Source organism: Macaca thibetana, chromosome X (genome assembly GCF_024542745.1).
Source record: "Macaca thibetana thibetana isolate TM-01 chromosome X, ASM2454274v1, whole genome shotgun sequence".
Lineage (NCBI taxonomy): Eukaryota > Metazoa > Chordata > Mammalia > Primates > Cercopithecidae > Macaca > Macaca thibetana.
Window position 1 is genome coordinate 114,517,775 of NC_065598.1, and position 21,982 is coordinate 114,539,756.

General features: G+C 44.3%; 3 protein-coding genes and 1 long non-coding RNA gene across 4 annotated transcripts in view; 3 read left to right on the plus strand and 1 right to left on the minus strand.

Moving 5' to 3' along the window:
- NDUFA1 (NADH:ubiquinone oxidoreductase subunit A1) overlaps nucleotides 1-21,982 on the plus strand; it is a 970,503-nt gene that overhangs the window by 458,096 nt on the left and 490,425 nt on the right. The window lies entirely within an intron of this gene.
- LOC126945881 (28S ribosomal protein S17, mitochondrial-like) lies at nucleotides 550-1,085 on the plus strand. Its single transcript, XM_050775878.1, has one exon. The coding sequence runs from the start codon at nucleotides 567-569 to the stop codon at nucleotides 1,083-1,085; it is 519 nt and encodes a 172-aa protein (XP_050631835.1). The 5' UTR covers nucleotides 550-566.
- LOC126946142 (uncharacterized) lies at nucleotides 1,661-17,725 on the minus strand. The gene is made up of 4 exons (XR_007722590.1): nucleotides 17,275-17,725; nucleotides 12,808-12,898; nucleotides 4,605-4,750; nucleotides 1,661-2,804 (listed from the first exon to the last, which is right to left on the minus strand). It is a non-coding gene; the product is annotated as an uncharacterized LOC126946142 (long non-coding RNA).
- SLC25A43 (solute carrier family 25 member 43) overlaps nucleotides 17,861-21,982 on the plus strand; it is a 48,911-nt gene continuing 44,789 nt past the window's right edge. Inside the window, exon 1 of the mRNA XM_050776126.1 lies at nucleotides 17,861-18,488. Within this exon, the coding sequence (XP_050632083.1) occupies nucleotides 18,214-18,488 (275 nt within the window). The 5' untranslated portion in view covers nucleotides 17,861-18,213. The remainder of the gene's footprint in view (nucleotides 18,489-21,982) is intronic.

Below are 21,982 nucleotides of genomic sequence, written 5' to 3' on the forward strand. Positions count from 1 at the left end.
CCAAAAATATGTACATCTAATATGTATCAATTTAAATAAATATACAAAAGAAAATAGTTATAAAAATGGTAGATATTAGTCTGACTATATCAAAGTCACCTTAAATGTGAATGGTTTAAATGCACCAATTAAAAGACAGAGATTGTCATAGTGGATAAGAAAAAAAGACCCAATTACATACTGTTTATAAGAAACCCACATTTAATATAAAGACAGAGACATATTAAAAGTCAAAGGTATGGTGGCTCATACCTGTAATCCCAGCTCTTTGAGAGCCTGAGGCGGGAGGATTGCTTGAGCCCAGGAGTTTGAGACCAGCCTGGGCAACACAGTGAGACTCCATCTCTACAAAAAAATTAAAAACGAAGTAAAAAGATAGCCACAGATATACAAAAAGAAAAAAAAAACACTAACCAAAAGAAAGTTGGGGTAGTTATATTTCTATCAGATAAAGTAGGTTTCAGAACAAGGAATGTCATCAAGAACAAAATGGGGATCATGCTGTGACTGGCACTCCACAGGTCAGGTGGCTGCACAGTAGTAGCGGAGGTGACCATAGCCACAGAATGTCCATGGTTCGTTCATCCGTCCATGCCAAATGGATTGTGGGGAAGGTGACTTGGACAAAAATGCAAATGACTGCTAAAGTGAGAGTGACCAGGCTTGTTCTGGATCCCTATTTATTAAAGCATTATAATAAGAGAAAAACCTACTTTGCTCACAATGCCCTTCAGCAGTGCACAACTGGGGATATTGTGCTTCTCAAGGCTTTACCTGTTCCACGAACAAAGCATGTGAAACATGAACAGGCTGAGATAGTTTTCAACGTTGGAAAAGTCATAGATCCAGTGACAGGAAAACCCTGTGCAGGAACTACCTACCTGGAGAGTCCATTGAGTTCAGAAACCACCCAGCTAAGCAAAAATCTGGAAGAACTCAATATCTCTTCAGCACAGGGAAGGAGGAATGGAAGAAGAAGCCAAAGGGAAAGACTTACATGCTTATTTTATGGAAAAAGAAATTTTTCTAAGTTTCATCACAAACTGTGTCCAATTTCTCTTGGTATTTATAAAATAGTTAAATGAAGTAAAGGGCATATTATGGTTTTTCACAATGGTTTATGGTCATGCTTCAAATTTTCTTTTCAGTGAACATACTTTCACGTTACCACTAAGTGTGTCTAGCAGTCTGTTGTATTTTGTAAGCTCACTGTTTTAGAAGGTTTTGTTTTTGTTTTTCGAGACAGGGTCTCACTTTGTCACCCAGGCTGGAGTGCAGTGGTGCAATCAATCTTGGCTTACTGCAGCCTCAACCTCCCTGGCTCCAGCAATCTTTCCACCCCAGCCTTCTGAGTAGCTGGGAGCACAGGAGCGTGCCACTACACCTGGCTAATTTTTTGTCAATTTTGTGGAGACAGGGTCTCCCTAAGTTGCCCAGGCTGGTCTTGAACTCCTGGGAGTGAAACGCTCACACTGGCCTCCCAAAGTGCTGGGATTACAGGCCTCAGCCACTGTGCCCAGCCGGTTTTCTTTTCTTCATTCAAAGGAATCTTGAATTTATCTTAGAACCTTTATTTTGAGGGAAGAAAGCCTTTGAATATAAACAGATAAGGCCACATTAAGTGAATATTTTGGATGCTATATATTCAAAATAAATATTTTATTTTTCTGACTTCACCAGTTCCAAAGGGAAATCATCAACATGCTTATGGTCAGAGTTTTTTTCGATCAAGCTGTATTAATAAGAATGTTGACGTGTGGAAAATAAAATTTTACAATTCTGAAAAAAAAAAAATAAAATGGGGCATTATGGGGGTCAAGTCTCAAGAAAACTACAATCTTAAAACGTGTATGCACCTAACAACAAAGCATCAAAATAAATGAGACAAAAACTGATAGAACTGCAAGAAGAACTAGATACATCTACTATTATCATTGGAGATTTCAACACCCCTCTGTCAACAATGGATAGATTAAGCAGGCAGAAAATCAGTACAAATATAGAATGGATTGTAGAGAAGGAAGAAAATGAAACCTAGTGGCAGCCCTGAGACCAACTGCAGCAAGATGAGCTGTAGTTCTTCCCACCAACCTCCTCTTCTAAGTCTTCCCTCAGGAAGACCTTCTGAGGTTCACAGGAATTCTGAACAGAAACTCTGAAGTTAATCCAGGCAACACCAAGGGTGGACTGTGGCAAGCATGGAGCTGCATAGCTCAGAGCTCCCATCAAGAAAGACTTTGCCGTGGAACTATGAGGAGTGAAGTTAGCTTACAGCCTCAGGTTGCAGGACCTTCCAAGACTGGCTGCAGTATTCTTGACAAAACCATGCTTTCCCTGGGCAGCCTCCAGTCAATAACTAAGCAAGGTGGCAGTTCTAGGGCCTGGCCACTTCTGCCCAATGTGAGACTCTTTTAAGAGGCAGTCTTTCCTCCAGAACTCCCCACTGGGTTGAGACCAAGACTTTGTCATATCTGCCTTAAAATCTAAGGCAACTCTGCCCAATTCTGTTTCCACCCCTTATCCTTTCACATGTGTCAGATAATGCATCGTAGTTTGAATGCCTTTCCTACCCAATCTTGCTCTCTGCCCTTTTATCTTTCACAGGTATTAGCCACAATCAACATCCTGCATTCCTAACTCCTTATTAGCATCTGCTTCCTAGAAGACCCAAATAGACACAATTAGTCACTCACCACTGCCATCCACGTTAGGGAAATTCTTTAGAATGTACTTAATCAAGCATTTCAAGAGTCTCTTCATTATGATCAAAATGTTTTCAGCAAGTTCTTCAGTTTAATTCACAACTAGGAAAATCAGATAATGAAAACCATTTAATACCACAGCCTCACAATCTTCATCAAGGCATGTGTGCTGCCGGACGCGGTGGCTCACACCTGTAATCCCAGCACTTTGGGAGGACGAGGCGGGCAGATCACAAGGTCAGGAGATCGAGACCATCCTGGCTAACAATGGTGAAACCCCGTCTCTACTAAAAATACAAAAAATTAGCCAGGCATGGTGGCACGTGCCTGTAGTCCCAGCTACTCCGGAAGCTGAGGCAGGAGAATGGCGTGAACCCGGGAGGCGGAGGTTGCAGTGAGCGGAGATCGTGCCACTGCACTCCAGCCTGGGCGACAGGGCAAGACTCCATCTCAAAAAAAAAAAAAGGTATGTGTGCTGCAGCTACAGTTTTTGTAATCATTGCATTCAGTTTATCTGGCAGGATAGAACACTGATGAAGCTTATCATATAAGCATACATTTGGGCTGCGTAAAGTTAATCCTAATCATGCTTATGATCATTCAGATTAAGGGTTTTTGTTCCAGAAAGACACAGGATTTTTCTTGAAACTCAGTCAAGTGATGAATTTTCCTTAGGGAAGTCAGTGACTTCCTTGAGCAAAAGTAGTTATATATGGTCATTACCCTAAGCTCATAACAAAGCTGGAAAAAAAAACCTTTAACATAACTGTCAAGCATTAAGTGCTTCTCATAATCTTCATGTGTAGCTCAGGTAGAGGGGGCTTTCTTGTGGTCAACAGTGTGTAGATGTATTAGTTAGTGCTGCCATTTGGATGTTTGTTCCCCCAAAACTCATGTGGAAATTTGATCCCCAGTGTTGGAGATGGGGCCTATTAGGAGATCTTTGGGTAATGGGGCAAATCCCTCATGAATAGATTAATGCCCTAGGGAGGGAAGTGGTGAGTGAGTTCTCACTCTATTACTTCTCATGAGAGCTGGTTGTTATAAAGAGACTGATACCTCCCCCTTCTCTCCCTTGCTTCCTCTCTCTCCATGTGATCTCTGCACACACTGGCTCCCCTTTGCCTTCTGCCATGAGTGGAAGCAGCCTGAGGCTTTTACCAAGAGGCCCAACATTCCAGCCCGTGGAACCATGAGCCAAACAAACCTCTTTTCTTTATTAGCTCAGATATTTCTTTTTCTTTCTTTCCTTTCTTTCTCTCTTTTTTTTTTTTTTTTTTTGTTTGTTTGTTTGTTTGACAGAGTCTCACTCTGTCACCCAGGCTGGAGTGCAGTGGCACAATCTCAACTCACTGCAATCAACCACTGCCTCCCAGACTCAAGCGATTCTTGTGCCTCAGTCTCCCGAGTAGCTGAGACTACAGGTGTGCACTACCATATCAAGCCAATTTTTTGTATTTTTAGTAGAGACGGGCTTTCGCCATGTTGGCCAGGCTGGTCTTTTCGTTTGTTTTTGTTTTTGTTTTTGAGACAGAGTCTGACTCTGTCACCCAGGCTGGAGTGCAGTGGCATGATCTTGGCTCACTGCAACCTCTGCCTCCTGGGCTCAGGTGATTCTTGTGCCTCAGACTCCCAAGTAGCTGGGACTACAGGCACGCACCACCATACCTCGCTAATTTTTTGTATTTTTAGTAAAGACAGGGTTTTACTATGTTGGCCAGGCTGGTCTCCAACTCTTGGCCTCAAGTGATCTGCCCGCCTTGGCCTCCCAAAGTTCTGGGATTACAGGCATGAGCCACTGCGCCCAGCCAGAGATTTCTGTATACCAACACAAACAGAGACAGTCAGGTAGACTAGAATCTGCTGTGGTAACAAAGAAACGCTGAAATTTCATTGGCTTACCCAAAGGTTGATTTTTCACTCACACAAAGTCCCATGAGATGGTTCCTGTATGAGCAACTGTCCAGGGTGGTTTTCCTCTGAGGGGAAACCCAAGGATACAGGTTCCTTGCATTGTTTTTCACCATTTCAGAGTCCTTTGCTTCCTGCTGTACAACAGCAAAGAGATTTATTAATAGCATGAAAAATCATTAAGGGTATTACATGGGTCAGGCCTAGAAGTGGCAGTTATCAATCCTACACATGTTCCCTCACCAAAACAAAACCACATGGTTCCACTTAGGCAAAAAGAAAGCCTGGAAATGTAAGGGAGCATGTGGATATTGGTGGGTAGTCTCTGGCATAATAGACTTTTCTTTTGATATAACAGTTTGAAAACATGAAACGAGCTCTAAAGTTGGATTTACCTAAGCTTTTACTCTTTATAGTTTATCCTGACACATCACCTTCAGTCTAAGTTATTCACATAAAGTCATCAATAAGCTTAAATTCCTTCTCTATCTCAATTAATTACATCACCATCCACCCATTTGCTCAAGTGCAAAACTTAAAAGTTATCCGTGTTTCTGCTACATAGAAACTGGATAAAAGAGCTGGGCACGGTGGCTCACGCCTGTAATCCCATTACTTTGGGAGACCGAGGTGGGCAGATCATCTGAGGTCAGGAGTTCGAAACTAGTCTGACCAACATGGTAAAACCCTGTCTCTATGAAAAATACAAAAATTAGCTGGGCATGGTGGTGGGCGCCTGTAATCCCAGCTACTCGGGTGACTGAGACAGGAGAATCACTTGAACCCAGGAGGCAGAGGTTGCAGTGAGCCAAGATCCCACCAGTGCACTCCAGCCTGGGCAACAAGAGCAAAACCCCATTTCAAAAAAAAAAAAGAAACTGGATAAAAGAAAGCCAAAAAGCCCTGTGCAGGAGTGATCCCAGAGCAGCTTCTATGGATATTACAATTCTAATTGGAAGGAATATTCCTAAAGTGAAGATGGATTGGTAGAATTACCTGTGAAGATATGCTCACAATGTCAGGTCCATTTAAAAAAAGAAAATAAAATAGAAGACCTATGAAGAGTATTTTAATATTTCCCTTTGCTCTAAGGTTGTGTTTTATACTAACTTCTTATTGCAGTGTGATAGCCCCTTAAGACTTCCCTAAAGCGAAGAGGGTTCCCTGAATATCCTATGTGAGTATTCAGGTCTGCTTAACAGTTATAGTTCTCACTGTCAATTAATAAACAGACATTTTGGTTCATATATATCTGTATCTTATGAGTAGAATCATTCATTCATTCATATATTTAATAAATATTTATTGAGTGCCTAGTAGGCTACAGTTTTAAATGCCAAAAATATGGAAGTATACCAGATGAAACCTCTGCCCTCGTAGAGCTTACATCTTAGTAGACTAAAGAGAGACAGATTTTGGCCCAGAGTGGTGGATCATGCCTGTAATCCCAGAACTTTGGGAGGGTGAGGTGGGCAGATGACTTGAGGTCAGGAGTTTGAGACCAGCCTGGACAACATGGCGAAACCCCATTTCTACTAAAAATACAAAAAATTAGCCAGATGTGGTGGCGCATGCCTGTAATCCCAACTACTCAGGAGGCTGAGGCAAGAGAATCACTTGACCCCGGGAGGCAGAGGTTGCAGTGAGCCAAGATCGTGCCACTGCACTCCAGCCTGGGCAACAGAGCAAGACTCCATCTCAAAAAAAAAAAAGAGAGAGAGAGAGGTTTTTGAAGAAAAATATACAGTGTGTCAGATGGATAGTGGTAAATTCTATAGAGAACAAGAAAGCAGGGAAGGGGGATAGGATGTACCAAGGTGGGGGTTACAATTTTAAACAGAGTATTCAGGCCTCACTGAGAAGAAGACATTTGAGAAAATCTCTGAAGGAGGTGAAGAAAGTAGCCATTCAGATGGCTATGGAAAAACATTCCAGGCAGAAGAGACACCAACTGCAGAGGCCTGAGGTAGGGAGTGCCTGGCTTGTTTGCGGATCAGCAGAAAGGCCAGTGTGACTGAAGTGGAGTGAATGCAGGGGAGAGTAGTGGTGAGGAGTCAGAGAGATAATGTGGGGACAGTGGGGGGAACGAGGGAAAGATTGTGTAGGGCCTTTCAGAGCAATGTTAGGATTTTGGATTTTACTTTGAGACGTAGAGTCATCGGAGGGTTCCGAACAGTGAAGTGACACCATCTGACTTTCATGCTGAAAGGATCAGTTGGCCGTATGCGGTGGCTCACGCCTGTAATCCCAGCACTTTGGGCCGAAGTGGGAGGATCACGAGGTCAGGAGTGCGAGACCAGCCTGGCCAACATGGTGTAACTCCGTTTCTACTAAAAATACAAAAATTAGCTGGGCGTGGTGGTAGGTGCCTGTAATCCAGATACTCGGGAGGCTGAGGCAGGAGAATTGCTTTCAGGAGGTGGAGGTGGCAGTGAGCCAAGATCATGCCACTGCACTTCAGCCTGGGCCACAGAGTAAGACTCTGTCTTGATTAAAAAAAAAAAAATTAAGAGGATCAATCATTCTAATTGCGGATTTGAGAATACAGTGTAAGAGGGCAATGGTGAAGCAGAAAGACCCATTAAGAGATAATCCCAATAGTGCAGGTGACGGATGATAGTTTTTAAAGAGAAAAAGGGGTGTCAAGCATGACTACAAGATTTTTGGCCTGAGTTACCAAAAGAATGAAGTTTCTGCCAGGTGCGGTGGCTCATGCCTGTAATCCCAGCAATTTGGGAGGCCGAGGTAGGTGGATCACCTGAGGTCAGGAGTTCAAGACCAGCCTGGTCAACATGGTGAAACCCTGTCTCTACTAATAATACAAAAATTTGTCAGGCATGGTGGCGCGCACGTGTAGTCCCAGCTACTCAGGAGGCTGAGGCACAAGAATTGCTTGTGCCCAGGAGGCAGAGTGTGCAGTGAGCCAAGATCGCACAACTGCACTCCAACCTGGATGACAGAGTAAGACTGTGTCTCAAAAAAAAAAAAAAAAAAAAAAAAAAATGAGGTTTCCATTTGCCAAGATGGGGAAGGTCAGGGAGGGACAGATTTGATGGGGTAGATCAGGGGTCTCATTTGAGACACTTTATGATTGAGATGTGTATGAAATATAAAAGTGGAGCTATTAAGGGGGTATCTGGACATGGGAATCCGGAGTTCGGGGAGAAGTCCAAACTGGAGATACAGTAGTCCTCTCTTATCTGCAGAACTGTTCCAAGATCCCCAGTGGACGCCTGAAAACATGGATAGTATTGAACCCAACATATATACTGTTTTTTCCACCTGATAACCGAGAGAGCTACTAAGAGACCAACAGGCAGGTATCATGGACAACTTGGGTACACTGGACAGAGGGATGATTCACATCCCAGGTGGGACAAAGCAAGATTTCATCACACTACTCAGAATGGTGCATAATTTAAAACTTACGAATTGTTTATTTCTGGAATTTTCCATTTAATATTCGCAAACTGTAGTTCACCACAGGTAACTGAAACTGAGGAACATGAAACTTCAGATGAGGGAACACTACAGTATATATTTGGGAGTCATCAGGACATAGATGACATTTAAACCCATGAGACTAGATGAGATCAGCATGGAAATCGGTTTAAATGGAGAAAAAGCTCAAGGAGTGAGCCTGGAGCACTTGAATATTTTAGAGGTCATGGAGATGAGGAAAAACCAACAAAGGAGAACAAGGAGTGACTGGTAGTTATTAAGAGTCAGCCTTCTGAGCCTGCTTGCTGCAGGGTACCCTGATAAAGCTGAATTTCTGGATCTGCAGAGCTAAGAAGTCAACAGCAGGGACTGCTGTCTGGTGAAGTCTAGCTAAGTAGTCAGTCAGCGTTTTCCTTTGATATCTTTTAAATGTAACACAATCTCATGCAAATTATATGCAAAGCAACAGGATGGCAATATTGTGGTAGATATGGCTAGTCTGTGGTTTAGGGACAGACATTAAACCCCAGAACCATGCATGCCACACTGGTAGGAGGAGCTCCACCCTGTGACACTCCAACCAGGCCCTCAGGTCAACCTTGGAGAACACCCAGCAGAGACACTGAAAACCACTCCCAGTGAGGCAGGAGAATAGGGACTGGAGTTATGGACTCTAAGGCCATTTCACGCTGACTTCCTAGAACTAAATTGAAAGGAAAACCCTAACTTTCCATGCCTAAGTAACAAAAGGACCAGAGGCTACTCCCTTTCCAAATCCCCACCTTTTCTGGATGGCAGATGGGAAATTGAAAGTACCTCTCACTGGTTGCAAAAGGCAAAGGAGTGTAACTTTGTAACTTCACTTTAGCCTCTGATTGGTTGCACCAATCAGAAGTTTGCATAGGAGAATGACCTTTGTAACTTCACTTCAGCCTCTGATTGTGGGCCACCACTTCATTTACATGGGGTGAACACCAAGTGGCCAATGGGAACCCTCTAGGGGTTATTTGGACCCAAGAAGTTTCTGTATCGGGGGTCTTGAGCGCTGCTCTGCCGCTCCCACAGAGTGGAGTACACTTTCATTTTAAATAAATCCCTGCTTTCATTCTTTCGTTGCTTCATTCTTTCCTTGCTTTGCTGTGCATTTTGTCCAATTACTTGTTCAAAACTTCAAGAATCTGGACAGCTTGCAGTCAAGACCCTCTACTGATAACACCAGTGCCCCGGTAGCAAAAGGCTAGTGACTCACTGCACCCCCTTTCATTGCTGCCACAAATACCAACTGACCTAGAAGTAAAAGAACACTTCACACTCCAACAGCTGGACCTTATCAGCAGGTTAGGTTGAGAGAGATTTTAGTTAAGGTTAGCACTCCAAGTCTAGGATGGGTTAAATTCCAAAGCCTCAAATCTCTCAAGATATTCTTCCCCCATCCCTGCTGTAATCGAAACCTTGGCTGTCTGCTGACCCCTTTCAAGCGCAAGTTGTTTATTTCCTCATCCCCGCAACAGCTAAATGCCTCAGGGAGTGCCAGGAGGTAGAGCTCCAGCTCTCCTCGCTCCCCAAGACCACTTTCTGATCTTCGTTCCTCCTCCCTCCTGAGAAATCTCTAGCTCTTCCTTGGCTCATGCTATCCACTTGTATCATCCTCTCCCATTCCTGGTGGCAGTCTTCTATCACCTTCCCAGTCACTACCCTCATTTGTGAAGAATTTAGTTCTGCACTCACAGTCTCTCTGTCCTCTTTGTTCCAACTTCCCTTGCCATTCTCAGTGATTTCAATATTCATATGGCCAATAACCCAGCATGCACACCTCATGTTTCCTTGATCTGCCCATTGCAAATGACCACTGCCATTTTGGGACATACTTCACAACCCAGAGCAGCAAGATGGGGCCTTGTATCTTGAAGGTTCATATACTACTTCAATGCATTTTTTTCACTGGTGCACCAGCACATGGTTTATAAAAGTTGACAACTCCTTAGTACAGGAAATAGGTAAAAGTGTGTATTGTTTTTACTAGAAGTTGGGCCTGTGCTTCATTTTTTCTGTTTTGTTTTCTGTTAAACTCACCGTGGGTCAGTGATTACAAATGGGATTTTATTTTATTTTTATTTTTTAGAGATGAGGTCTTGCTCTGTCACTCAGGCTGGAGAGCATAGCTCACTAGGGCCTCAAACTCCTGGGATCAAGGGAGTCTCCCACCTCAGCCTGCACAATAGCTAGGGCTACAGGTGCACACCACCACACTCAGCTAATTTTTAAAATTTTTTGTAAAGACGACATCTCACTATGTTGCCCAGGCTGGTCTCAAACTCCTGGCCTCAAGTGATCCTCCTGCCTTGGCCTCCCAAAGTGCTGGGATCATAGGCTGAGTCACCATGCCCAGCCTATAAATAGGATTTTTAAGTGTCACAGTAGATGAAGATAAACCCCTAACAATCCAAAGAGACATATGCACAAGGTCATTCATCACAACATTGCTTATAATTGCAAAATATTGGAAATAATATAAATGTCCATACATAGGTTTATAGCTGAATAAGCTATGGTACCTCCATACAATAGAATACTATGTGGCTGTAAAAAAAAAAAGTGAGAAAAGTCTCTACAAACTGAAGTGGAGTGACTTCTAAAATAAAGTTACAGTGAAAAAGCAAAGTGCCAAAGATATGTCTATAGAATGCTACCTTTTAGGTAGTAAATAAAAGGAAGCATTTTAATACAAACACCTGTACATGAATGTTCACAGCAGCATTATTCATAATAGCCAAAAACCAGAATCAGACCAAATGTCCATCAACAGATGAAGGGATGCTATCATTTGAATGTGTCCCCTCCAAAATAAAGGTGTTGCCAATGTGATGGCATCCAGACGTGGTGCCTTTAACAGGTGATTAAGCCATTAGGGCTTCTCCTTCATAGAAGGGACTAAGGCCCTTATAAAAGAGGCTTCAAGTTGCATTTGGTTAGTTTGCTATTCCACCTTTTGCCATGAGGTGGTGCAGCAAGAAGGACTCACCATACCAGATGCCAGCACCTTTGTTACGGACTTTCCAGCTTCCAGATTTGTAAGCAATAAATTTTTGTTCTTTGTAAGTTACCGAGTCGCAGGTATTTTGTGGTAGCAGCACAAACTAAAACAATGGATAAACAAATTGTGGTACATCCATACTATGGAATACTATCCAGCAATCAAAAGGAAGAAACTATTGATGAACACAACATGGATAAATCTTAAAGGTATTGTGACGAGTTAATGGGTGCTGACGAGTTGATGGGTGCAGCACAGCAACATGGCACAAGTATACATATGTAACAAACCTGCACGTTATGCACATGTACCCTAGAACTTAAAGTATAATAATAATAAAAAATTAAAAAGAACAAGAAAAAGCCAGTCTCAAAAGGTTACATGCTATATGCTTCCATTTATATGACATTCTCAGAAGGCAACACGATAGGGATAGAGAACAAATCTGTGGTTGCCCAGGTGGGGGTTGGGGAGGGCTTGACTACAAAAAGGACAGCACATGAGAAGTTGGGAACAGTTCTGGATCCTTATTGTGGTAGTGGTCACACCAGTCTATACATGTGCCCAAATTCCTAGGATTCTACAACAAAACATGGTGATTATGCTGTATATCAATTACACAAAGTATAGTGGTGGAATCTGTGTGGTAAAAATGTTACGACTTTAATTGTAGGTCTTCAGATAGTTATTAGAGATGTATCACTCCAACACTTGGACCATCTACTGGTGTAAAAAAAAAAATACTGGCCAGGCATGGTGGCTCATGCCTATAATCCCAGCACTTTGGGAGGCTGAGGTGGGCAGATCATCTGAGGTCAGGAGTTCGAGACTAGCCCGACCAACATGGAGAAATCTCATCTCTACTAAAAAAAAAAAAAAAAAAATTATCCAGGTGTGGTGGTGCATGCCTGTAATCCCAGCTACTCAGGAGGCTAAGGCAGGAGAATCGCTTGAACCCGGGAGGCAGAGGTTGCAGTGAGTCAAGATCGCACCACTGCACTCCAGCCTGGGCAACAAGAGCGATACTCCGTCTCAAAAAAAAAAAAAAAAAACCAGCAGTGCCAGGCACAGTGGCTCATGCCTACAATCCCAACATTTTGGGAGGCCAAGGCAGGAGGAGGATTGCTTGAGCCCAAGAGTTCAAGACCGGCCTGGGCAACACAGTGAGACCTCATCTCTACAAAAAAATTTTGAAAATTAGCTGGGCGTGGTGGCATATGCCTGTAGTCCTAGCTACTGCAGAGGCTGAGGTGAGAGTATCACTCAAACCCAGGAGTTGGAGGCAGCAGTGAGTTATGATCATGCCATTGCAGTCCCACCTGGGTGACAGAGCGAGACCCTGTCTCTGAAAACAAAAACAAACAAAACAGCAGCAAAGAAACCAAAAGTATCATGCAACTCCCATGAAAAATAACTGAAATTTGGATTACCATGGCCTGGTGTATTAGTTCATTTTCACACTGCTGATAAAGACATACCTGAGACTGTGCAACTTACAAAAGAAAGAGGTTTAATGGACTTACAATTCCACATGGCTGGGGAGGCCTCATGATCGTGTTGGAAGGCAAGGAGGAGCAAGTCACATCTTACATGGATGGCAGCAGGCAAAGAGAGAGCTTGTGCAGGGAAACTCCCATTTTTAAAACCATCAGAACTTGTGAGACTTATCCACTATCACGAGAACAGCACAGGAAAGAGCCACCCCCATGATTCAATTACCTTCTAGTGGGTTCCTCCCACAACATGAGGGAATTGTTGGAGTTACAATTCAAGATGAGATTTGGGTGGGAACACAGCCAAACCATATCACCTGGTAATGAGAGAAAATTAAACTCCATTATGTGACATATGTATCACTTGCACAGTTCCTGATATAGAGTAAGTATTCAATAAACATTTGCGGAATGAGTAAATGAATAAATGAGTGAATGAGTGAGTGAATAAATGAAAAGGCTCATATATTTTGATACAAAATCTTCCTGCTTCAAATATCATCAAAAATTTTGAAGCAGAATAGAAGGACATTTCATCATCACCTAAAGCTAAACACAACAGGCCAAAGACAAAAGCTGTGGAAACCACATTTTATAAGGTTGTACTGAATTGCAAAGGTTAGATCTGCTGAATTCATTGTTCACACACTTACCAAAACTGCTGCCAAAGACAGAGTGAAAATGATGACTGGGAACAAAGCAAGTGTCTTTGTCAAATATCACAGTTCTTTTTAAAATTACAGATGTGGCTGGGAACTTAAAATAGCAAATACCCAACTTCTGAGGAGGTTGATATTATTTGCTGCAAATTGATGAGTCTACTGATCTTGTGAATTAAGCTAATATTTTGGTATTTATCATATTTAACTTAAACCATTTCATGAAGACATGTTCTGCCAATCTTCTGCAACTTGTACAACTGAAGAAGAGATTTCCTTCCCTCCCTCCCTCCCTCTCTCCCTCCCTCCCTCCCTCCCTTCCTCCCTCCCTTCCTTCCTTTCATCTAACTAATGACTGCTGGGCACTAATGTGCCAGCCACCATTCCAGGTAACAAGGACATTGCTGTGAACAAGAGACAAGATCCCTTCCCTCATGGATCTTACATTCTGGTAGGTGGAAACAGACAATAAAATGACAGGAAAGGAAAACAGCAGACAGGGATAAATGCTATACAGACAATTGAAATGGGACAATGTGGTAGACTGAGGGCCCTATAGATTGGGCAGTCAGGCAAAGCCCTCTGAGAGGAGGTAACATTTAAGTTGAGCTCTGAATGACAAAAAGAAATCAACTCTGCAAACTGGGAAAAGAACATTCCAATCAGAGGAAGCAGCTAGAGCAGTGGTTCTCAGCAAGAATAGCACCACCTCCTAGGAAGCATTTTGGAAATTTGCGGGGAAGAGTACCACAGTGATTGGGGTATTCTGCTGGCATTTACTGGAGAAAGGCCAGGGAAGCTGCACATCTGCAAGGCACAAGACAGTCCTGCATCCTTCATGGCTCTCAAAGATCCCATCAGACATTCATGCAGGTGGAAAACCTGTTTACAATTATCTGTGTTGAGAACTTAACTTTGCTTTACTCCTAAAGATAAAACATTTTTTGCACAGTATTTTTGTACATGGCATTTTCCAGGATCGCAAGTACCATGTAAATAGAAGGAAGGTTGTATCTTGTTTGCTTCTTTCGGAACTTCATCAAGAGTTTTTTAACATTTAAAAAAAAAAAAGTTGCCGGCTCACGCCTGTAATCCCAGCACTTTGGAAGGCCGAGGCAGGCGGATCACCTGAAATCAGGAGTTCAAGACCAGCCTGTCCTACATGATGAAAACCCATCTCTACTAAAAATACAAAAATTAGCCATTTGCCGGGTGTGGTGGCAGGTGCCTGTAACCCCAGCTACTTAGGAGGCTGAGGTAGGAGAATCGCTGGAACCCAAGAGGCGGAGGTTGCAGTAAACCAAGATCGTGCCACTGCACTCCAGCCCACACAACAGAGTGAGACTCCATCTCAAAAAAAAAAAAAAAATTGCCAAGGAAATAAAGATGTGTCATTAAAAGGAAAAAAAAAAAAAATCTCACCAATGGCAAGGCAATGTCACAGAAAACACTGCACCCTCAGAGAAAATTGATAGAGAAGAGAATTTTTTAAATTAATGATACATGGCCATGGCAAAAAAAAAAAAAAAAAAAAAAAACCAGGAGAAAAAGGCAAATAGTATAAAAAGGCACACAGGCTTGGGTGCGGTGGCTCGCGCCTGTAATCCCGGTACCTTGGGAGGCTAAAGGGGGCAGATCACTTGAGGTCAGGAGTTTGAGACCAGCCTGGCCAACATGGTGAAATTCTGTCTCTACTAAAAATACAAAAATTAAATGGGTGAGGTGGTGGGTGCCTGTAGTCCCAGCTACTGGGGAGGCACGAGAATCGCTTGAACCTGGGAGACAGAGGTTGCAGTGAGCTGAGATAGTGCCACTGTACTCCAGCCTGGGTGACAGAGCGAGACTCTGTCTCAAAACTAACTAACTAACTAAATAAATAAACAATAAAAGAAAATAAAAAGGCACACAGTCAAAACTCAATCTCCCTTCCACCTCTGTTCCCAAGTCTCCCAGTTTCCTTCCCCAAACATAACCTGATTATCAGTTTTTTGGGTATCCTTCCAGAGGAATTATTTCATTTCTGTTTCAAAGGAAGGAAAGAAGGAAGGTAAGAAGGAAGGAAGAGCGGAAAGGAGGAGAAAGCAACCCCATATAATATTTATTAGTCTGAGCATGAAAACAAATATGAGGAAGAACATTCACACACACACACCAAGCTCTTAACTGTGGTTACCTCAGGGCATGGGCAGGGGAACTTAACTTTCTTTAATACACTTCTGGACTATTTGTCTTGTTACAACAGGTATATACTACTTTATAATTTACAAATTTCCAAAAAAGTAAAAAATAAAAGAAAATTAGGAGAGTGGGAATCAATCAACATTAGCATAAATATAACAAGATAAATTATATTTTAAGAAATACTAGCAAGTTAAACTAAAGTAATGTACTGAGAGATTTCAGTTGGTGAGAAGACAAACTGAAAAATGAAAGCTGGAGAATTTAAAAACCTGCTAGCATCTCCCAAGCCCTGACTGGGGCAACAGGAAGCTGCCTATGGCTTAACTCTCAGCTGGCCACCTTTCTCCTTACATTACAATATAACTTCTAAGATTTTTTTTTTTTTTTACTCACTGCCTCTTCCCTTTTTTTCAGTTACCACACATTGATTTTTAGCATAGCACCCCAATTTCACATCATGTACATTTTCCAAAGTTGGAGATTGTTAACCTACTTTGCTCTCCACAGACTTTTCAACAAGTGTGAAAAAGAGGCAGCAAGGTTGGCCTGAGTCTACAAGTCACAATCCAAAATAGGATATCCTCAGAGATTTATTTATGTTTAGGATCAATATACATAAGGTGCCCAATGCTAAGCAGATGAATGAGACTCTGGCTGAATAAAATATGAACACCTGGTTAGCACATGATCATGAAAAGACAGAAGGCATCCAATATACAGTTTGGTGTTATTCATTTTACGGTTCAGTGTACCTGTAGTGAAAAATACACATTTTACTTTCAAGGTTAAAATAGGCCAGGCACGGTGGCTCATGCCTGTAATTCCAGCACTTTGAGAGGCCAAGGCAGGTGGATCATCTGAGGTCAGGAGTTCGAGACCAGCCTGGCCAACATGGCGAACCCTGTCTCTACTAAAAATACAAAAAAAATTAGCCGGGCAAGGTGGCACGCACCTGTAGTCCCAGCTACGCTACTTAGGAGGGTGAGGCAGGAGAATCACTTGAACCTGGGAGGCAGAGGTTACAGTGAGCCGAGACCACGCCACTGCACTCCACCCTGGGCGACAGAGCAAGACTCTGTCTCAAAAAAAACATAACTTGGCTGACCCAATCTCCATACAATGGGGTTATCACATGAAATGTTCCAGACCCAGGAACTTCCTGAAGGAGCTTTAGAATCTTGTCCTGTTGTCCAACAAAGTGCTTTAGGAAGTACCAGTACCCGAAGGTTTCCTTATTGTAATCCCCAAATTCCAATTCAAGCCCTTTTAAAGTCAGGGTCCTCGGGTCTTCAGAGTCATACATCTTTCTCAAGCTTCCCCCAGCCATGAAATTAGCTTACAGCAAGACAGGAGAATTCACAAAACATGAAAATAAGCATTCCCCAATTGTTGAGAGCAGAGCAAGGCTTCTGCAACTAGAACAAGTTCTCACAGTCAAAACCTTGTAATCTCAAGTGAGACTAACAGTGAAAAATAAAACAGGAGAAACCCTGCAATGCCTTTTAGAAAACGTTCCTACAGCATTGTGTGTTAGTAAACATAAACAACTATACAAGCCTAAAAGCAACTATGTATGCGGAACATCTTGCTCACACCAACAGACTGCTGACTGTTCCTTTCCTTGTAATTATTAGTGACATGGCTTTTTTAGAAAAAAAGAGACAGAAATTCTGAAATTCTGAAATTTTTGAACTGATTAAAGAATGCTTGGATTCTGGCCGAGCCTCTCTTAGCCATTCTTTGCCTCTATTCTCTTAGCTTACAGAACCACTGAAAATGTCCCTACTGGAGTTAACTGTGCAGTCCTAGTAGACGCATAGTGTAGCCGTTAATGGAAATTGACATAAACCGACCTAGATTTCAAACCAGTCTCTGCTTTGTAGGTAGCTGTGTGAGCCTGAGCAAGTCCTCTCTGTGTCTTGGTTTCCTCTCCTGTAAAAGAATATCTAATTAGAACTAACACATATAAACTGCTTACTCGTACCAGTCATTGTTCATTAACCCTTACAACAACCCCTAGGAGAAAAAAATTATAATCTCTATTTTATAAAGCAACTGACGCACAGAGAGGTTGAGTGACTTCCCCAAGGTTCCACAGCTGGTAAGCTGCAGAGCCAAGAATCTTAGCAGTTTCAAGAGTCCAGATTCAAATCCCCACACCCACATAGCCTCTGTCAATGAGGACATAGGTACGTAGGGCCGTTTTGAGGATTACATGAGAACATCTGTAAAGCCCAGTACTTGACAAGTGCTTGAGAGATAGCTGTGGTTGTTAGAATTTTTTACCTTCTGCACTGGGAAACCATCAAGGCTTTTTGGTCAGGCAGGAAAAAAAAAAAAGAGGTTGGAAGGAAGAGGAGGAGGAGGAGGGAAGAGCCAGGTGAGGAAGACAGAGAAGTGGGATGTGAAAGGGAGAAAAGGGGCAAACCAGAGGAGAGGCAGGGAGGGGCGGCGGGGACGCACTGAACATTTAGGAAGCAAGATGTCTAGCAGGCCGGGCCTTGAAAGAACAGTGACTGTTTCGCAACTGAAAGTCGCTACTCGAGCCTTGCCAACTGGGGAGACTATGCCCATAATATCCGCGGCCTCGGAGCCCAGACCCTCCGGGCCGTCGCGCCCCAACCCCCACCAGCCTCGGGCCGGGCTAGGGTGTGGACGGGGCTTCCCGTCCCTCACGCGGGTCCGCCCCATGCCGGGCGGGGCCTGGGGCCCGCCCCCTCCGCCCCCTCCGCCCGTGGCCGGAGAGCCCCAGGCCCGAGCCACGCGGTCTCCCGGGCCCGGGCCGGGGCTCGATGGCGACGTGGAGGCGGGACGGCCGACTGACAGGCGGCCAAAGGCTGCTGTGTGCTGGGCTGGCGGGGGCGCTCAGCCTCAGCCTCACCGCGCCCCTGGAGCTCGCCACCGTGCTGGCCCAGGTTGGCGTCGTGCGAGGCCACGCCCGGGGGCCGTGGGCCACGGGGCACCGCGTGTGGCGGGCAGAGGGGCCCCGGGCCTTGTGGAAGGGGAACGCGGTGGCGTGCCTGCGCCTCTTCCCCTGCAGCGTCGTGCAGCTCGCCGCCTACCGCAAGTAAGAGCCGGGCGGGGCCTGGGAACCCGGAGGCCTGACGGGGGTGGGGGGGCGGGGAGCCGCGGCCCGACGCCGCCCTGCTGCCTGGACTCGGGGCCCTGGAATAGGGACGGCCCCCTTGTCGATCCCATGTGGGCCCCTCGGGGCAGTGGGCCACCTCTGTGGTCCCCAGCGTGCAGTCCCAATGTTTTTCACGTTCTCTTGGGGTTACCGCCCTGCAAGATGCAGTTTTGTGGTCCGCAGCCCTGGTCCAAGAGGCTTTCCGGATTGGACCAGGCGAGGAGGTGGAATGCGGCAAAGGGTTTGGAGGAAAGGAATAAAAAGCTCTCTAGAGAGATGAGTCCTAACCATTTCCACCGTCCTCCAATTTGGAAACTTCTGCTTTGGCTGGCGTAGGAGGAGAGAGACCCTTTTAAAGGTGTTTTTGTCTGTGTGGTCCAAGCCCCGAGAAGAAAGTGCTTGGTGTGAGGAAAGGACCCAATCCATTGATACGAAAAGACCGCAGATTTCTGCCCACACATCTCCCCAACTTAAATGAAGCTTGACTTCAGGCTCCAACAGAGGCTGCAGCTTCCCCGCCCCAAGCTGAGAACGGCCCCTTCAGCCTACTGCTTCACCCCACTGGCCTCATTTTTTCGGCCTTTTCCGCCTTTTGCCACATCAACAGCTCCTCCTTAGGAAAAGATCTTAAGGTGTAAATGCAGCCTTAAAGCTTCCACCGAGCTCAGAGGTACCTGCATTTGAACTGGAAACCAAGCCTAAAAGAATGAATTGGTAGTGATGGCATTTCAGGAAGCAGAGATGTTTCTGTATTGGGGGCATTGTCCCTGTGTTCCTCATTCAGTGGGCACAGTGGCATCTTTGACATCGCCTTGGCTCTGAATTAGACAAACAGCCCACAATTGGGAGAGTCGGTCTTGACCACATAGTTTAGCCTTGGGGGCTAATAGTCAAAGGATTTTGCGTTGACAGTGTCACTCACTTGGGAGGCCAGAGCTGGAAGGCTCACCTGGCAGCTGACAAGCCAAATGGAATGATCCTTATCACCTAGGCCTCTAGGCCAGCACTCATTTTGCCTCTGCCTGGAAGTAGAGTTCTCTTCTCTTCCTCTGCAGAGGGACTCGTGGGTAGGTTCATGACATTTAGTTAAGGCCCTTTTTCCTCCCCACCCCTGCTTGCCCTCATCAACATCTGGCCTGCAGTCTGTAAACAGTTCTCCTCTGAGTCTTAATGACTCAGTTTCTCCCCCATTTCACCCTCTTCTCTACAAAGTAGTGTGGAAATCTTCCTTTGGATGGGATAAAATATGTCCAGAGCAGTGGGGGGCGGAACTTCAAAGGCTGGTTTAAGTATTGTGGCTCTTCTGCTAACCACCTAGTATATGCACATCATTAGATTTTTACAGCTCATGCCTCTCGCCCTGTAAGGTCCATAGGACAGGAAGCATTGTGCCTGTTTTACAGATGCAGAATTTGGGCTCAGAGTGATCACACCTCTTATCAGTGACAGAGCTGAGCTCCACTACCTGGCCTTCTGACTCCAAATCTCATAGTCTTTCTGTTATATCTTGCTGCCTCCCTGCAACCATTTGACACTAATTTAGTTAGGCTACATTAAGTCCCCACTGTGTGCACGATGCTGAGAACAATACCAGGATGGAAGGGGCATGGTCCCTGTGCCCCAGGAGCTTACAGAGTAATAAAAGAGTAAGACTAATATGTCCATGACCATAACACACAAGGTAGCATGTGATTGTCATGAGTAATGTGCTCTAGAAATGTACCCTTCCGATAAGCGATGAGGAGGAGAAAATGTGAAGACTTCATAGAGGAGAAAAAAAATTCAGTTTGGCACTGGGAGAATGAGTAGGAGTCTGCTGGGCAGAGATGGGGAGGAAGATACTGCAGTTGATGTCAGCAAAGGCACAGAGGTGGGAAGGCAAGCAGCACAACAGGAAACCCAACCAGAAAAGCAGGTTGGAATGAGATATTAGAGGGTTGGATTAAGGAATTTGGACTTGACTTGGTATCCAAGGGTAGCCATGGGAGGTTTTTGTGGGGGGTGGGCGGAGGCGTGTTGTGATTAAAGCAATTCAATGGAAATGATTGTCACATCGTGGCAAAGATGACTAGAGAGGAGGAAGAGTGGAGACAGCAGGGCCAGTTAGGAACCTGTCGCACTAGTCCACATAGCAGCTGAGGGCACCGGCAATAGGTGACCATGGGAGCAGAGAGGAGGAGATGTGTGGGAGAACGAGAACAGAGACTTACATGGGCTAGGTTTGCTAGGAATTTTTTTTTCCCTACAGGATTATTTTCTTTCTGAAAACTAAAAGGAAGTATGTTGTTGAATGGCAAGGCATAGTTGGAAAGCAAAGTGGTTGATTAATCACGATGCCGTCCTTCCTGCATCAACATGATACTCTTGATTCATCATTATACTGATTCATTTCTACTCTTTTCTGACCATGAATTTGCAAAACAGTTGGCTGGGGGCCTGTGATCATGGGTTTGAACAAAACATAAACATCCAGAATGTTCAGGAAATGGGGTGGTTAAGTGACTTGTCCACAAACATGATTAATGGAAGAGCTGGAACTTGAAGCCAAGTCTTCTGGCTCCTTAGTTCAGGTCTCTGTCTACCATCGCACAGCAGAAATATCTGCTTAGTTGGATTTACGATCAAGAGTCCACTCAGTAGTCTATTGGGAGCTAGGTTATTGTAATGGGTGGCTTTCAGATGTATCAAATAGAAGACCCCCCCTCCTCCCCTGTAACTTCACAACCGCTTGTCTATCTTGTCTAATAAATATTAGTTTGGGTCCCTGCAACTCTGAAATTGTTCGTAACCAACACTATTTCTTTATTGAATAAGCACTTCATGAGCTTATGTTTGGCTGCATTGGCTGCTAACCTGTTAGGCTGAAGTATTGGCAGTTCTCATTACACATATCCAGGCTGTGTGTTTTATCTGTGCTGGCTGAAAGGGGTTGCTGCAGTTCACTAGTCTCACTAGAAAAAGCTTCTGTACATGTATGTGTGGGGGTGGGAGGAAGAACAGAAAAGGGAACAGTGCCGCCCTACCTAGCCAATCAAGAGTTTAAGATGCATGGACCAGGATGACGTCACTGGCGGATTATCAGGGTTGCCTGCCCTGACTCTGAGATTCTAGGGGAAACAATTGGTAGGCCTTATCTCTGTATCAAATGGGAGAAGTCTGAGAAAAAAAGGACTTCCTATGGTTCTTCTTTTTAATTGTGTATATTTGATATTGAGACTCTATAAAAGAAACTGATATAAAATACTGCTCCTCTCCCTTGTTCATCAAGTCGTTCAGTGAATTAAGGGCCTGTTTCCTCTCCGCTTGCCCCTACCAGTCATTTCCTTATCAGAAGTGTTGAACTCCCTTAGGCTGTATGCTGAGGACTAACACAGGGTCTGATACATTGTAGATCTTCAATAAATGGGTAGTGAATTAACTATGCCCTAGAAGTG

What these genes read in the sequence shown, in the direction of transcription:
- LOC126945881 (XM_050775878.1), top strand. Translation starts at nt 567, where the DNA reads ATGTCCATGGTTCGTTCATCCGTCCATGCCAAATGGATTGTGGGGAAG.